The sequence below is a fragment of the Protobothrops mucrosquamatus genome, unplaced genomic scaffold, assembly GCF_001527695.2.
Source record: "Protobothrops mucrosquamatus isolate PMUCROS unplaced genomic scaffold, P.Mucros_1.0 scaffold389, whole genome shotgun sequence".
Classification (NCBI taxonomy): domain Eukaryota; kingdom Metazoa; phylum Chordata; class Lepidosauria; order Squamata; family Viperidae; genus Protobothrops; species Protobothrops mucrosquamatus.
Window position 1 is genome coordinate 110,269 of NW_015386721.1, and position 15,798 is coordinate 126,066.

The following is a 15,798-nucleotide window of genomic DNA, read 5'->3' on the forward strand; positions in this document are numbered from 1 at the left end:
GCTTCTGGAGGCAGGTTGTTCCACTGGTTAATTGTTCTAACTGTCAGGAAGTTTCTCCTTAGTTCTAGGTTGCTTCTCTCCTTGATGAGTTTCCATCCGTTGCTTCTTGTCCTGCCTTCGGGTGCTTTGGAGAATAGCTTGACTCCCTCTTCTTTGGGGCAGCCCCTGAGATACTGGAACACTGCTATCATGTCCCCCCTCGTCCTTCTCTTCGTTAAACTAGACATTTGTAGCTCAGGATCAAAATGAGAGGTCCTTGGTGCTCTCTGAGCTTGTTTTTTTTCCCTTGCAGATGTTTCATTATCCAAACTAGGTAACATTAGTGCTAGTGATGTTATCTATCACTGATGATGTTACCTAGTTTGGGTAATGAAACATCTGCAAGAAAACAACTGAGTTCAGAGAGCACCAAGGATCCCTTGTTGAGAAACACTGCTCTAAATGAGAGGGCAAAACACAACCAGGCGTTCAGAATTCTCTTACTATTGTATATCAAGCAACAACAGTTCCAATCTCATTTGTGTGGTCTTTTTCTGACTTGCCCTTCCTCAAATGACAGAAATTGTTGTCACACCTATTCCCCCTTTCCCTTATTCACAACCCAATATGAAAGATACCAACAAATTCAAAAAGATTCTGCTCTCTGAATTTTATAGCTGATGAAGATTGGAGATAGATGGCAAGTTGTTGGATGTTTCAAATGGTACAGCTTTTAAAAAAGCGAAATGGTACATGTTAAAATGTTCTTACTAAGTTTTGTAAATCTACCCTCTACTTCATACAGATTTCATGTAGTTATTAAGAAGACTGATGGTGACAAAACACTAGAGCAGTTATTGTGATCTTTAGTGGCATTTCATGCATTTTTGCAAAGCGCTCTGAGCTGTTTTTCACAATTTCACTGTTGTCCAGGCTTAAAGTAAATGAAACGATTGTAGGAAGGGTTATAGACAGGGGGATATATGGATAATGTATGGATGGGATAGAGACACAAAGAGAGAGATAATAAATAGATAGATAGATAGATAGATAGATAGATAGATAGATAGATAGATAGATAGATAGATAGATAGATAGATAGATAGATAGATAGATAGATAAGAGAGTGAGAGATGACAGAAAGATAGACAGACAGACAGATGATAGATTCACTTTACTGCAAATGTACTTTGGGAGTTTTATAAAAGAATTATTGGATACAGTTTGCTAGGGTGCTAAGATAATCCATCAAAAACTAGAAATAGAACTCTCCCCCCCCCTTCCCAATTTATCTTAAATCATGGTTTCCCTTCATAAATGGAAACACATTTGAAATGGAGGAATATTTCATCACAGTACTCTACAATTCACACAATCCTATACATGCCAAGTCAAAATAAGTTCCACTTGATTCAGTATGGCTCTCTCCCAAATTTGTGGTTATAGCTGTGCAGCTGAGGAACTGTTGATCCCCAAAAATTTAAGGGCTAAAATAGAAAAGTAATATTTTTTAATTAAGCCAGAGCTCAATGGTGCATTACTTGGCTGTTTTTCAAATGTTTGTACCAGCTAGTTTCCAAATACATTTTCCCCCACAAAGCATCCCCCTTACAGATCATAGATAGCGATAGACATCACCCTCCCACCCACAGCATTCCTAGAGGCCCTGTGGATTATAAAATTTATTCCAGAGCTTCCCCTATCCATTACAGAAACAATGGTTCTATCTGAGCCAAAATTATTCTACTTAAGGTTATTACTGCCATTTGGGAATGTCAGGGATGTTCTTGATTGTTCATATTTGATTGATATCGTATACACCCTGTTGACACTAGATGCAACATAGGCACTTAGGCTAAAAGTATAGCAATGAACAATTGCTACATTGATCCAGCAGTATTTATTCTGCAACTTTAGAAGAGTTTGCGGTTTGAAAGCAAAAACTAGAAACACATGGTGAATTTTATGTTACCATTTGACTCAAAATAAGTTGTTTTTTTTAAAGCCTTTTAACATGTTCATCCCACATTAAACATGAAACTTCAATCTTTTTACTTGATTTAATGTTTGGAAAAATTCTTTATAGTAAACTTTCATTTCATTTCAAATATTGTTGGGAAATGTTAGAGAAGCAATTTTTCAAATCAAATATCTATTATGCAAGTACAACCATCTAAATCTAACACAGTCCAAAACCAAGGAACTAAGAGTATAAGACAAAAACAATTTTAATGTAAAATTCTGATTTTTCCACTATGAAAAATCATAGTATTAGTAGGATACCAGAGATCTAATCAATGCATATACACAATATCAGGTAGGATTTGAAAGTGTGTGTGTGTGTGTGTGTGTGTGTGTGAACAAGAAAAAGAATCAAGAACATACCTGACATTCCTTCATTTCCATTTAGCTTCCTTCTAGCACAAATTTGGCTCTAGGCATCTACTAGAATTTCAATGAATGAAGTGTGCAATTTTCAATTGCTGTGTAACAATCAATAAGGTTATGCCAAAGACTCACTCAGAGATGAGGTTCATAATCAGTTCAATAAACTCTTCAAACCAAAGGGAATTTCCTAATCAGATGCACAATTCAGACAGAATCCCTGAATTGTATCGGAAGATTCTTTTTTTTAAGTATACAGGCAATTAAATCCACCCTACTCAATACTTTGGATCAAAGCTTCTATTGGTTTGGATTTCCGAATTGATTCAAATCATCGTATTAACCAACTGAATCAAACAGATGTTCCTAATTTGTCAGAAGCAATCTGAACACTCTTCCTGGTGAGTGCCACAGGAGGATGTTTTACACTGAATCAGATAAATAACCGGCCAACCTTTTCAGAGATCAAAAGTTTAAAATTAAAGAATTTCACCTTCAGCTATCAATAGCTTCAGATTAAACAGTCAAACCCACCTCATTTGCCAATTAGAAAATTGCAAATAGTACATATAAGAGAGGGGTAGCTTAGATAAAACTTATCTTCTGATTGTCTCAAAGGTGCTTTCCCCCCCCAAAAGGCAGATAGATAGATAGATAGATAGATAGATAGATAGATAGATAGATAGATAGATAGATAGATAGATAGATAGATAGATAGATAGATAGATAGATAGATATTTTTCCTTGAGGAAGAAGACATTTTGAGTCTTATCTAAGAAGTTTCATCAGTTCTGTCTGGATACTAGTCAATTAGTCAACTAATCCTTCCATTCCCACCCCCCCTTCCAATCAGAACTGATGAAACTTCTTGGATGAGAAGTGAAATGTCTTTTTCCTCTAAAAAAAAAAAATAGTCCAGTTGCCTTTTTTAAAAATAAAAAAACACCTTCAGGCAGCATGACCTGGATATCTATGGAGATTCTCAGTAATCTAGATCATGGTTGTCCCAAAGGTGTTTTTTCAAGAGGCAACTGGACTTTCTTGTTTTTCTTTGAAGACATTTCACTTCTGATCCAAAGAGCTTCTTCAGATCTGACTGGAAGGCGGGGAGGATTGGAAGAATTCGTTGACTAATTGATTAGTATCCAATGGTCCAATGGTATCTATCATTTTTGTAACAGACCATTAAACATTTTTACTTTTTCATTAATTGTTTGGAAGATAATTCCAATCAATGGAAGATAATTAATGATGGAGTCATTGTAACATCTAGCTGCCTGATTTAGTTTTAATTTATGGAGGTGAAGATCAACACAACACCTTGACTATTGTAATCTAGAACTTCTGTATTCTATCTGTATTCTATCTAAGAATTGGTTATAGGAAGTCACATACAAATAGAGCTGATTTCAAATAGTCTTTGAAAATTCTCTACCAGATTTCTGGACAAAAAACCCACCTTTTTAAATTTTAATTAATTACCTTTTAATTAAGGGAAAGGAGAAGATTTCCAACAATTTCTCAATGGTTAGATTCCTCCTTATTACCACTACTAAAAATTTCTCAGGGAGTTGTGGGAAGTATGGAAGTCAGGAAGATTATTATAGTGATATAAGAGATTATTATAGAGATTATTATAGTGATAAATTTGACATTCCCTCACATTTCTTGACCATCAACTAAGTAAATAATTGCCCTAATGTTATTCCCATAAAATTTTCTGAAATTCTAGTTCTTTGAAAGGCATTTCTATACTCAATTCTCTTTTATTAACCTTGCTGCCTACCTGTTCAAATAGAACTGTTAATCCTCAGAAGAAATCAGTAATGACTACTCCTTAACAGGATTAAATCATTGTGTGAATCAGACCTTAAATTTAATCAAGCTGCCTTCTTTTGTGACTTAAAAAAAATGAGGTATATGTTCATAGGCTATTGAAACTCTTGTTTTACTGACCTTCAAATTCTTTGCTACTTTTCTGCTTTCTGCATGACTACCATCAATGATATTAGATCTGGTCCAAAGAATCGCATTTCTCCTCTAGTTTAGCACCTAGTAAATATAACTATTTACAATGACCTTTCCTTGGTTCACCCTATCTTCTTCCATCCAAAACACACACACACACACACACACACACACACACACTTCAGTGACAATAAAGCAACCGAAAGTAGCTTTCCAGGATGTTCAGAGGAAAACTAAAGGTAAGGAAATAAAGATTTGCAGATCTAAAGCACAATAAATAGATAAGAATAAATAGAAATAACAGCAACCAATATACAAAGAAATCTTTAAGTCTTTTTTTCAAATTTTCAACTATATGAAATGTGTATTTTCTTTGTTTTCTCCCTTCACCATCCACACAATCTGAGCAGTGGTGGGATTCAGCCAGTTCGCTGTGGAAGTGATTTTCCCTGACCTGATAATTCAGTGGTTCAGATAACAAGCTGATTATGCATCAGTCATTTTCATTTTTTAGTTAATACTGGAATATCTGTCACTTCCAATCATACATCAAGCTTCCAGTTTTATATACCAAAATACTATGTGTGGTAACAGTTATACATTGCTTCCATCTAAAGAGAGTTCTCATGCTACTATAATGCAAACACTTCTCCATGCTCTTTCCAGGGAGGTATTTCTTTTTTTACCATAAAGTAAGAAAAGAAATGACATTGAAAAATATCTACCCAGGATTTCATGATATAAGGTCTCTTGCTTGAGCAGAATACCAGAGTATTTCTCCAGAATGATACAGGGTCTCCTGCTTTAGCAGAGTACTTGAAAATCTGTAGAAGATCTCTGTTATTCTGTATCCTATTCTGTATATATCAAATATTTGATAATGCAGAAACCTAGTTGACATAGAAGCCAGTGCATACGTAACTACGTGTGATGGTTTTTATTCTGCAGACAGTTGGACCTGCAGGAGGAAAATCATTTAAGTAAGGTCAGCAGGTGCTAAGATTTCATTGCAGTATCACCTAGGCCAGGGGTAACCAACCCCGATCCATGGACCAGTACTGGGCCGCAGCATGCCAGCAACCGGTCCGCAAAAACAAGCAAAGCCCCATCCATGGGATGCAGTCAGCACACAAAACCACGCACCCTTTGGTCCCTGGTGCCCAAAAGGTTGGGGACCTTTGACCTAGGCTCCTTAATTGAACTGCCCATAGTCCTTGGTCTGAATGCAAAAACTCTACATGAGTGACCAGTTCAGATCTCTATCACTTTCCTGCCTGATGCATGGAAGAGAAAGAGAAGGTACCATCTGAAGTTTAGAGTAGGAATGGGGGTGAGAATGACAGAACATGTATATCCAATTTTTGATGCTAGCCAGTTGCTTTCCAATGTCCTTTTGCAGATTGCTCCACATGGGAATTTGGTCCTCAGTGGTTACCTGCTTGCTGTAAGCAAATCTCTTGTTGTGTAAGGCAGCTACTTTGGATCCAGGAAACTCCACTGGTACAAAGTTGCAGCTGGATCAGGAAGTGTTTAGTCCCTCCTTGCTTCAGAGCTTAAAATACTTTGCAAGACAGACCACACAGTACCAATTATATTTACCTAGAAGTAGCTCCTACCGAGCTCCATGGGACTTCCAGATAAATGTATTTAGGATTATAGCCTTGTGTTACTTTAATGACAGCTTGCTCCTAAAGTGGTCAGTTTAACACACACACACACATAGACACATAGTCTTAGCATAATCCTTTCAGACAGAGAATATGAACAAATTTAATACTAGCCTGATACTGTAAAATTATCACATCTGATTATAATGGCAGACCTGGGACAGAAAAATATACAGTAGGGTTTGGCTTGCTCACCCAGTTTTAAAACGGTAAGTAAAGTCATAGGAAATGATAGCGTTAGAAATTTCTGCACTGAGCTAAATTTAGTTTTTGGCCTGGCTTTTTTGGAAGTCTGCCTGGTGACATTATGTCTGAATATCTGCCATTTTTTTTCATGTGCTTAAACAGCAAAATATCTGCCAAAAACAATACCCAGGAAATATAGTGGAAGAAAATGTTGGCAACTAAATTTATTTAGGTTTTTAGTTCCATTGAGAATGAGCACATAAGCCTTTATCATTTTTTTTACTACAGTGAAGTCTTATTTGAGGTATGCTTCACTTTTGGCACAAAGATGGCTCTACCGATGGTGTTTTCTTGGCCGTAGTATGGGAGTTATTTGTTACAACCATCTTCCAGATTTTCTTTTCCTTTTTGCAACTTCCACGCTAGTCTGTTCCAAATTACAGGCACTATCTGAACATATCCAACTGAATAAACAAAGCAAATGTATAAAATAACACTTATCGTATGAAATGAACTGACTGATTCTTTAAAAAAATCTTGCTACAATTTAAAGACTTCTGGCTTCCAAATTCAATAGAAACCTAATATAATAAGCAGCAACACAAAGAAAACTAAAAACCATAAAGCACACACTGCTAAAGAGATGTTATGTCCCAAATACCCTCCAGAAGAACTCGGTCCCCAATAACTTTTAAAAGTTGATCAAGAGTGAAGCTGATCTATGTTCTGTGTAGAACAGAGGTCTCCCAACTTGGTAACTTTGGCTGGCTGAGGGAATTGAAGCCCACAAGTCTTAAAGTTGCCAAGTTTGGACACTCCGATGTAAAGGAACACTACTTAACCCCAAAAGAATGCCTCAAATTGCCTAAAAATGCTTTATACAGTCATTTCCTTTATGGCAACTACCACGAAGAAAGTATCTTCAGATCACCTCCATTTTTTAGCAGCTTGAAATGTCACTAAATTGTCGACTTGTGTGATTTCAGGGTTTTCTAAGTATCAAAACAGAACAAGGTGTGCTAATCTTGTGGAACACTGGCATTTTGTTTTTCAAATTTATTTATTGTTATTTTGGCTGATACAAAATGGACCATCCATTGTATGTTTGTGTACTACCAACAATACATGCTGAACATGCGTAAAGAGGTATACATGGGCAAAATAAGAGTTGGTTTTGCAGGACATAGCATTTGTCTTTCTGATCACTGCGGGTTTAAGGAAGGAATCCACATACCTAAGACAGAGAACTCTTTCTTTCTGGGTAGTTCTCGACTTACGACAACAAATGGAACCAGAATGTAAATAAAGATATTGCTCATACTTCTGGGTGATTGTCTTGATTGGATTACCTCACAAGGTTAGCACATCACAAAGAAACTCCTTTCACTGAGTTCGTTCATTAATGGCATTTTTGTGAACCAGGACAATATGTGGATTAGCCATACCTTCAGATAAGGTATATTCTTTCCAATAGTACCTTCAATTCTTAAATGACATATTTAAGAATATGTTATTCTGACAAGAATATTTGTGTTGGGGAGGAAGGGGCAAACCAGTTGAGTAAGTGTATGAAGGCAAAGAATTCCTTCCCCCCCCCCGCCCGAAAGGCTTTAATATTGAAAGACAAATACTATTATTTTATCTAAAACAGATAACTCTGCAAGTGTTTACGCAAAACGCACAAGCTTCAGTCGACAAGTGCAAGATTCCTATATTTTGCCTATTGTGATAAGTGACGGTGGGAACCCTCCTCAAAGCAGCACCAACATGCTTCCTATTCGAGTTTGCAGTTGTGATGGGAATGGTGGTGTGATCTCTTGCAACCAAGAAGCCTACATCCTCAATGCTGGATTAAGCACTGGAGCTTTAATAGCAATCCTTGCTTGCATTGTGATATTGTTAGGTAAGGCTCTTTTAAGTTCTTCCTCTCCCTTGTAAACACTTTACCTTATCTATTGTGCTATTCTTTCTAATATCCAAATAGAAGCTCTATACAGTTTTTAGACTAGTTAAGGAAAGGAGAATTGTTTGATTGGAGCTGCATTTTTCTCTTTTAAAGCATACCTTTACAGATAAAGCTTGAGACACTGCCCTGTTTTTAAAATGTTGCTAAGATACAGTAGAAAATTTAGGGAGGATATTTTTCCTCAAATATTGCTTCTGGTGGGACTTAGAAATGCCTGTTTTTCATGGGTTTTTGGCTTGAACTGCTTAAATTTATGTTGTATAATGTGTGGTAGGACATCTAAGAAATAAAGCATACCTGAACAGCTCCTGTCCTGAAGAGGAAAGCAACAACAACAACAAAATGTATAAATCAAAGCATTGTCACCCAGGTTCCAAATAGATTTTCTTATAGAGATCTACACTTCTCAGTTTTCAAATTTTCCATCCCTGTTTCCCTTCTTGCATCAAATTGTTAGATTTCACAACCCCTCAACCATTCGCTGAGGTTGTGGAAAAAGAGATTTGAGACCTCTAATCTTTCACCTTATGATCAGCTTAGTCCTGCTACTACAGATAGGTTTGCTCATTATATTAAGCCATGGTTTGTTTGTTCAAGCATGATTTATTGAATAAAATACAACTTGGTAGCTGTGAACAATCAAGCACATTGTGGCTTAGCATGATGTAGAAATCCAACCTGAAATAATATATGACTTTTCTCAGAGACCAACTGGAATTCCAATATTTATTTATTTTTAATCTTGAAACTATCAGGCTCACGGTTGGACATGTAAAGCTGGACCCTGAAATTTACTAGTCCTTCCATTTTTCCTTCACCTCCTACATTTTCTGATTAGATGGTTTGGCTCAGACTGGTTCAACGAGCAACCCTTCCCCCCAATACTTTTGCTGTCCCACAAGAATTCAGAGCTAATGCTAGATGAAAAATCTATTACCTATGGATTAATTTTGGAATATACTGTAGCCTAAGCCAGGGGTTCTCAACCTTGGCAACTTTAAGACTTGTGGACTTCAACTCCCAGAATTCCTCAGCCAGCTTTGCTGGCTGAGGAATTCTGGGAGTTGAAGTCCACAAGTCTTAAAGTTGCCAAGGTTGAGAACCCCTGGCCTAAGCAGATGGATTCCAAGGACTGGCCTTTTCAGTAACTGAAACACTTTTTATTCATGCAACAAAGGGGTGCTAGGGGTACTTCCATAAACATATCATTCTCTGTTTTTTCCCCCTATTTCATTTAATTACAGAACCTTCTTATACAATTCAACAAACCTTACACTTTATTTTCAGATAGTGAACAACTAGGACTTTTGCATGAATCATTGCTGAGTTATTGGTTTTTTTTTTTTAAAATATCTCCTCTTTCCCCAGTGATCGTTGTGCTCTTTGTGACATTAAAACGACAAAAGAAGGAGCCTCTCATTGTTTTTGAAGAAGAAGATGTACGGGAGAACATCATTACTTATGATGATGAAGGTGGGGGTGAAGAAGACACCGAAGCTTTTGACATCGCTACTTTGCAAAATCCAGATGGTATCAACGGATTTATCCCTCGCAAAGACATCAAGCCAGAGTACCAGTATATGCCACGGCCCGGGCTTCGGCCAGCTCCCAACAGTGTTGATGTGGATGATTTTATTAACACAAGAATACAAGAAGCAGATAATGACCCCACGGCTCCTCCTTATGATTCCATCCAGATCTATGGCTATGAAGGGAGAGGATCAATAGCCGGTTCGCTGAGCTCATTAGAATCGGCAACCACGGATTCTGATCTAGATTATGACTATCTACAAAACTGGGGACCTCGTTTTAAGAAACTAGCAGATTTATACGGCTCCAAAGACACTTTTGAAGATGACTCTTAACAATGAAGTTCTCAATTTGGCCTTAAGAACTGTGTCTAATGTGCTAAAAAAAATAATGAAAAAAAAATATTCAGAGGAAATGTAAGCAGGTATTTTTTAAACAAAAAGTGAAGAAAAGTTCCTATTCAGCATTTAGGTTTGATGGGGAGGGGGTCCTTTGATGAAAAAAAAATGGACAGGAAATACTGTGAAGTACCTTTTCATGGAAAAAAAAAGGCTAAGATGGGAGTTGGGTCTCAACTTTGCTAGAAGGGGGAAATGATCTCTTATAAAGAATAATGATTAAAACATATTTAAGTAAAGGAAATTCTAAATGCCATCTTAGAACCGAGGGGCAGTCTTTTTATGTACTCTGAACAGTTAAATCTTTTATGTCAAAGAAGCTTCCACAAATTAGAAAAAGATAACAGTTCCGAGCTGTAATTTCGCCTTAAACTATGGACACTCCCTACGTAGTGCATTTTTAAACTTGAAACATATAATATTCAGCCAGCTTAAACACATATGATATATGTACAGGACAATGTACAATTATAATGTCTCTTGAGCATCCAACTTGTTTCTGCTGACTCTTGTAAATCTTTTTGCTTATACTTTCATCTTAATCTAATACGTGCCAGATATAAAACTCTGTCTTGTTGCAGTGGGAGAAGCCCTATTTCTATGTCATTTTTAAATGTATCTATTTGTACAATTTTAAAGTTCTTATTTTTAGTATACATACAAATATCAGTATTCTGACATGTAAGAAATGTTACATCACACTTATATTTTATGAACATTGTACTGTTGCTTTAATATGTGCTTCAATATACGAAGCAGACTTTGAAATAAAAGATTCTTTTTTACTACTTGCTCTGCTTCTTAAACATGGAAAAGGGGAATATATATATATATATATATTTATTTATTAAAATGTATTATAGCAATATTTTGAACTAGCACATTTGTCCTTTAAACAGCCTATTTATTTGTGGGTTAAGTTTTTGTGGACTTATTTAATGTGTTAGGTAATGTCATTAAGTAAGTTCTTGAATTTAAAGAAATACTGGCAACATCTATATTGAATTGGAAGATACTTGACAGATACTAGGAAGCTTCTTCAGTTCAATTCTACAGTACCCTAGAGAGTTGCTGGATCAAAAACGTTTCTGCCCTTCCAGCAAACAATAAAACCATAGAGTTTCCTTCATCTACGTCTCAATTAGGAATACCACTGAGATAACGACAAAAAAAATATAATATAGAGGATTTCACCTCCAATAAGAGAACAAGCAGATGAACCATTTTACTGTTGTTGATTACAGAAGCCTTATTCATTCGCTTAGGATTATTTTTTATTCTTCCTTATATAAACATAAAGACTGTCAGAACTTCACATTTGAATCACAAGTAGCTTTTGAGAGGGAGCATCGTATGTTTGAACGCTTGCGAAATGACCAGTTGTAGGTTGAGAACTACCTCTATGTAAAGAGGCATGACTCTTATGAGAGAGGATGAAAAATGTTATAAATGTAATCAATGAATTGTCATTATTGTTACTTTTCTAAGGGAACAAGAAAAAGGGAAACCTTTGGAATTCCAGAGGGGGAAAAATACCTCATTAAAATGTCTTTCAATTCAATCTGGGACCTCTCTAAATATTATTAATAATGCTTGGAATTATAATTATTAATATTATTAGTCTGCCGTCCATGAATTTGTTTTTTGTTTTTTTAACTTTTAACTAGTGGTCTTCTGGAAGCAATGTTCATTGGCTGCATTATTTATAGGGAGCTCTTTTCCACCACTTAAGATACATGCTGACTACATCCAAATAATGGTCTGCAAAGGATATTGCAAAATGTTCCGGGAAACCAGACTTTTAACAACCAAATGAAGAGAATATGGAGAAACATGAGAAAGCTAGGCCTGATGCCATTATAAACAAAAGAATCAGGGACCTAAACGCATTGCATACCAGCTGTGATGGAAAGAAATAAAATCTAAATTTGGAAAATGTGATGTTTATCCAAGAGGAAGCAGAAACTATATTAAATGTTATTCTGTGGTTATGTTTCCAAACATTTTGACCTAGAATACAGGAATGCCTTCATTGGTTGAAATCCTACAACCTCCATAGTTAGGTTCACATACTAGATGAAGTTACAATTAGCCTATAGATAGTTGAGTAAGTCTAAACCTTTTCTGTAAAGTACAATCTTCCCTGACATTACTCTTCTCACTTTCCCACCATCATGAGTTTTTAGATGTGTACAATGTATTTTTAGTTTTATTTTTTTATTAGTTTTATTAGTTTATCAAAATATAAAATGCAGAAAAAAATGAAAATAGTGGGAACGTAGGGGAAGAAAAAGTGTAGGGTAGGATAAAAAGGGGGAAAGCCTCATCTTTTTGCCTTTACAGAGTAATATATACTAGCCATTTCTATAACAATAAACCTATCTAATCAGCAAAACCCAAAGTTAAAGTTTCATTTTTTTTTCACCTCAAGCACATAGTCCAGAAGTGGTTTCCAAGTGGAATCAAAATTAGCTGTATTTGATTACGGCACTCAAGTTAGCCATCTCTGCTGATTCCATAAGTTTTTCAACCAGTCATTCATTGTGGGAATTAAAGTAAAAATGTGTTTTTGTTAATTCTTATCACTCTGTATTTAAATGTAATCTACTGTGATAGATTTTTTATATTTGCCCTAAATACAACAGTGGTACATTTGAACCCTTAAAATATTTTAATGCAGCTTCAGAGTATGTTACAACCAGTTTTTGCTGCTGTAAGTCACTTTTGTTTAAGATTCAAAGCTGTCTAGGTTAGCAATGTTCACACCAATATTGAATTTCAGAAGACCCTATATATCCTAGGTATTTACAGACACTGCACAACTGTAATTGTATATATGTGGTCTAGGCTGGAGATTTGTTAGCTGTCTGTCTTGTTGCAGAGAATCACAATCTTTACACAATATGAATTCTCGTATTGCACATTTGGTTCATATTTTCATTTTCCGTACTGTGTATGCAAAAGAAGGCCAAACTTCTATGTGAAAATTCTGAGAAACAGATGATTGTGGTAAATCAGCCACTTTTAACAGAATGTGAAGAAAGTGAAAAATCAAAATGGAAGTTAGAGATATTTTTGTTTTTTTCTTGGTAGTGATTCCATTTATAACTGGCTTTGATTTTGCTTGGGCTTTTCTAATAATTTTGTAGTCAAATCTTAATTTTGGTGCTAGAGTAGTATATAACAACATTAATAATAAGCTACATAAAACCTATGAGAAATAAAATAATGTATTTGCTGAAATAGAATGCAAGTAAATATTTTGTCCATCTCACTTTCTGGAGTTATTCTGCTATTTCCTTTCATAGGAATAAATATTCACTCGTTGATGGAAACCATCTGATGTTTACACAATCCAAACCACAAATTGTTTCCTGAATTCATAGGAATTAGCTACATTGTGCAAGTTGGATTTGATGAATCAGCTTGGAATTCTTTACAGCATATTTCTTCTTCTTCAAATCTATCACTACACACACATACATACAAACAAAATACTCTTCCAAAATATTTCTAAATTTTGAGGAAAGGCTACAATCAAATTGGTACAATTTACCAAATGCAACAGCAATGCTTATTTGTTTTGTTAAAAATAGAAATTGCAAAATTACTTATAGCTAATTATTGTGTCGTGAATTTATTCCCCACATTTCTCAAGATTTATAAAACATTGCAACACAAGAGTTTCCTTCTTCACTGGTTTAGTTGCCAGATTTAGTGTTGCACAAAGAGGAATATATCACCCACCCACCCACCCACACACACACCATGGACTCGCTAAAGGTAGACAAGACGTACAGTTGTCCAGGAGGAAAATGTCCAGATTCTTAGATGTTGTCATCTACTAGCTAGAAACTCTTTCAATTTTTTGTTAAAATGTAGGATGCTGAATAAGAACTTTTATTTTCATCTAAAACAGAGATGAAGCACAGTATTTATTTTATGAAAAAAAATCCATAATCACAATATTCCTTGATACTTTTTTGTTCCATAAATTGCTATCCTTAGATCAAGTGTTTTGCTTGTCCTGTTTTTTATCAGAGCAACTTGTGGAGGGCAGGGATTTATTGTAAGCAAAGGGTGTTATCCCACTGATTTCTTAATTCAAGGGAGAAAGAAAGAACTAACACCAACCCACTCAAACAATCAAGCAGTAAACAACAGCCATATCAAAGAACTATTAAAGAAAAAAGCACCTCCACCAACAACGGCAGGGCAGGCTTCTGTATATAAATGGAGAACAAACCCCATTCCCTTCTCACACTGAAGATGTTACCTAGTTGGGTAACGAAACATCAGCAAACAAACAACCAAGCTTAGCAAGCAACAAGAACTCCACGGAGCTAGCACCATTGTTTTTCTTCTGTGATAACTTCTACCTCCACTTAACTACTTACTCTCACTTCAGAGATGTATTAGCCTTGCAATTACTTGGCACTTACACTATACAACTGAGAAGAATTGTCCCCAAATCATAATCAATACCCACGTTTCTGCTAAAACTTTAAAGATGTCAGAGAATAAAAGCCCATGAGAAATAAATGGCCCAAATATTCAAAGAGTGAAGTTAATTTTTTTTATCCAGACCAATCAGTCCAGGCAATTTTTTTTCTTCACATTAGTCTTTCTCCTTCCTTTTCTCCACAAGTAACAGGTAGCACTGCAGGTAAATAAATCTATTTCCATCTTTACAGATCCAAGTTGTAAAGTACTAACATTTTCTGATGTTAAGTCTCAATCTGAACACAATCAGCTTGAAGAATAACTTTATTATGTAAAAAAAAGACTTGATATAAAACTACATTTTCCAAAGAAAATGTTGTAGTATAGCATATAATGGTATGTTATGAACACTGACACAATGCAGCACATACACTGAACACTAATCTGGTGCAGATTTACACTGATTTTTACATGGAACAACACAGAATTAGTTCTCTTTATATGTAAATATTTTTAGTGACTATAGACTACACATAAGACTTTCAATACTCAGTGTATCAAAAAAAAATATATCATACAATGAACAATAAAATGCATACAGCTTATATTATAAACCATTCCAGAAGTCTTTTTAAAAAGCCAGTGTCAACATCTGAACAATTTACTCAGCTGAAGCAGGCTGTGTTCTCTTAAAATGAAACACTGGAAAAGTTGAGAGCCAAGTGAAAAAGAAAATAAAATATTATGAGCATCAAGAGGCCAAATTCATCTCCGAGTTCATCTATTGTAGTCAATGGAATTGTACCAAAGATGTGGTTGGCTGTATGCAGATAACCACACTGACGTTTTATACTGCCAAAAAATCATAAGGACTTCACAGGCTGCCAGTGTATATTATTCAACTTTCATTAATTCAAGAACCATCCAATGGGTTTAATTTAGATTCTTGATGGAAATGACTGCCGGCCATCTGTTTTCCATCCTTGAGCACCATTAGGCCAATGTTTTAGATGAACATTTTGTTCAAAACAGAAACCTGGAAAAATGCTAATGCTTGGATACCTCAAAAAAAAAAAAATCTCTGTGGCTTTTTTAAAGGGAGGTGGGGGAGTGGAGTTGAAGATCAGCTTCCTTGTTCCAGTTTTGTTCCAAGGCTGACTGTTGAATTACATATTCCTCCCATGTTAAAAATGATTAAAGGGTTTTGCTTGACAAACTGTCCCATATGGCTTCTTTTGGAGTATGTAAAGGTCATTGCTTCTGTTAATACAATGAT

General features: G+C 35.6%; 1 protein-coding gene across 1 annotated transcript in view; it reads left to right on the forward strand.

The window, feature by feature from the left end:
• The window catches only part of CDH11 (cadherin 11), a 61,036-nt gene extending 50,175 nt beyond the window's left edge, over window positions 1-10,861 (forward strand). The window contains exons 11-12 of the mRNA XM_015815963.1: window positions 7,837-8,088; window positions 9,520-10,861. Of these exons, the coding sequence (XP_015671449.1) occupies window positions 7,837-8,088; window positions 9,520-10,016 (749 nt within the window). The 3' untranslated portion in view covers window positions 10,017-10,861. The remainder of the gene's footprint in view (window positions 1-7,836; window positions 8,089-9,519) is intronic.
• The last annotated feature ends 4,937 nt before the right edge of the window (window positions 10,862-15,798 follow it).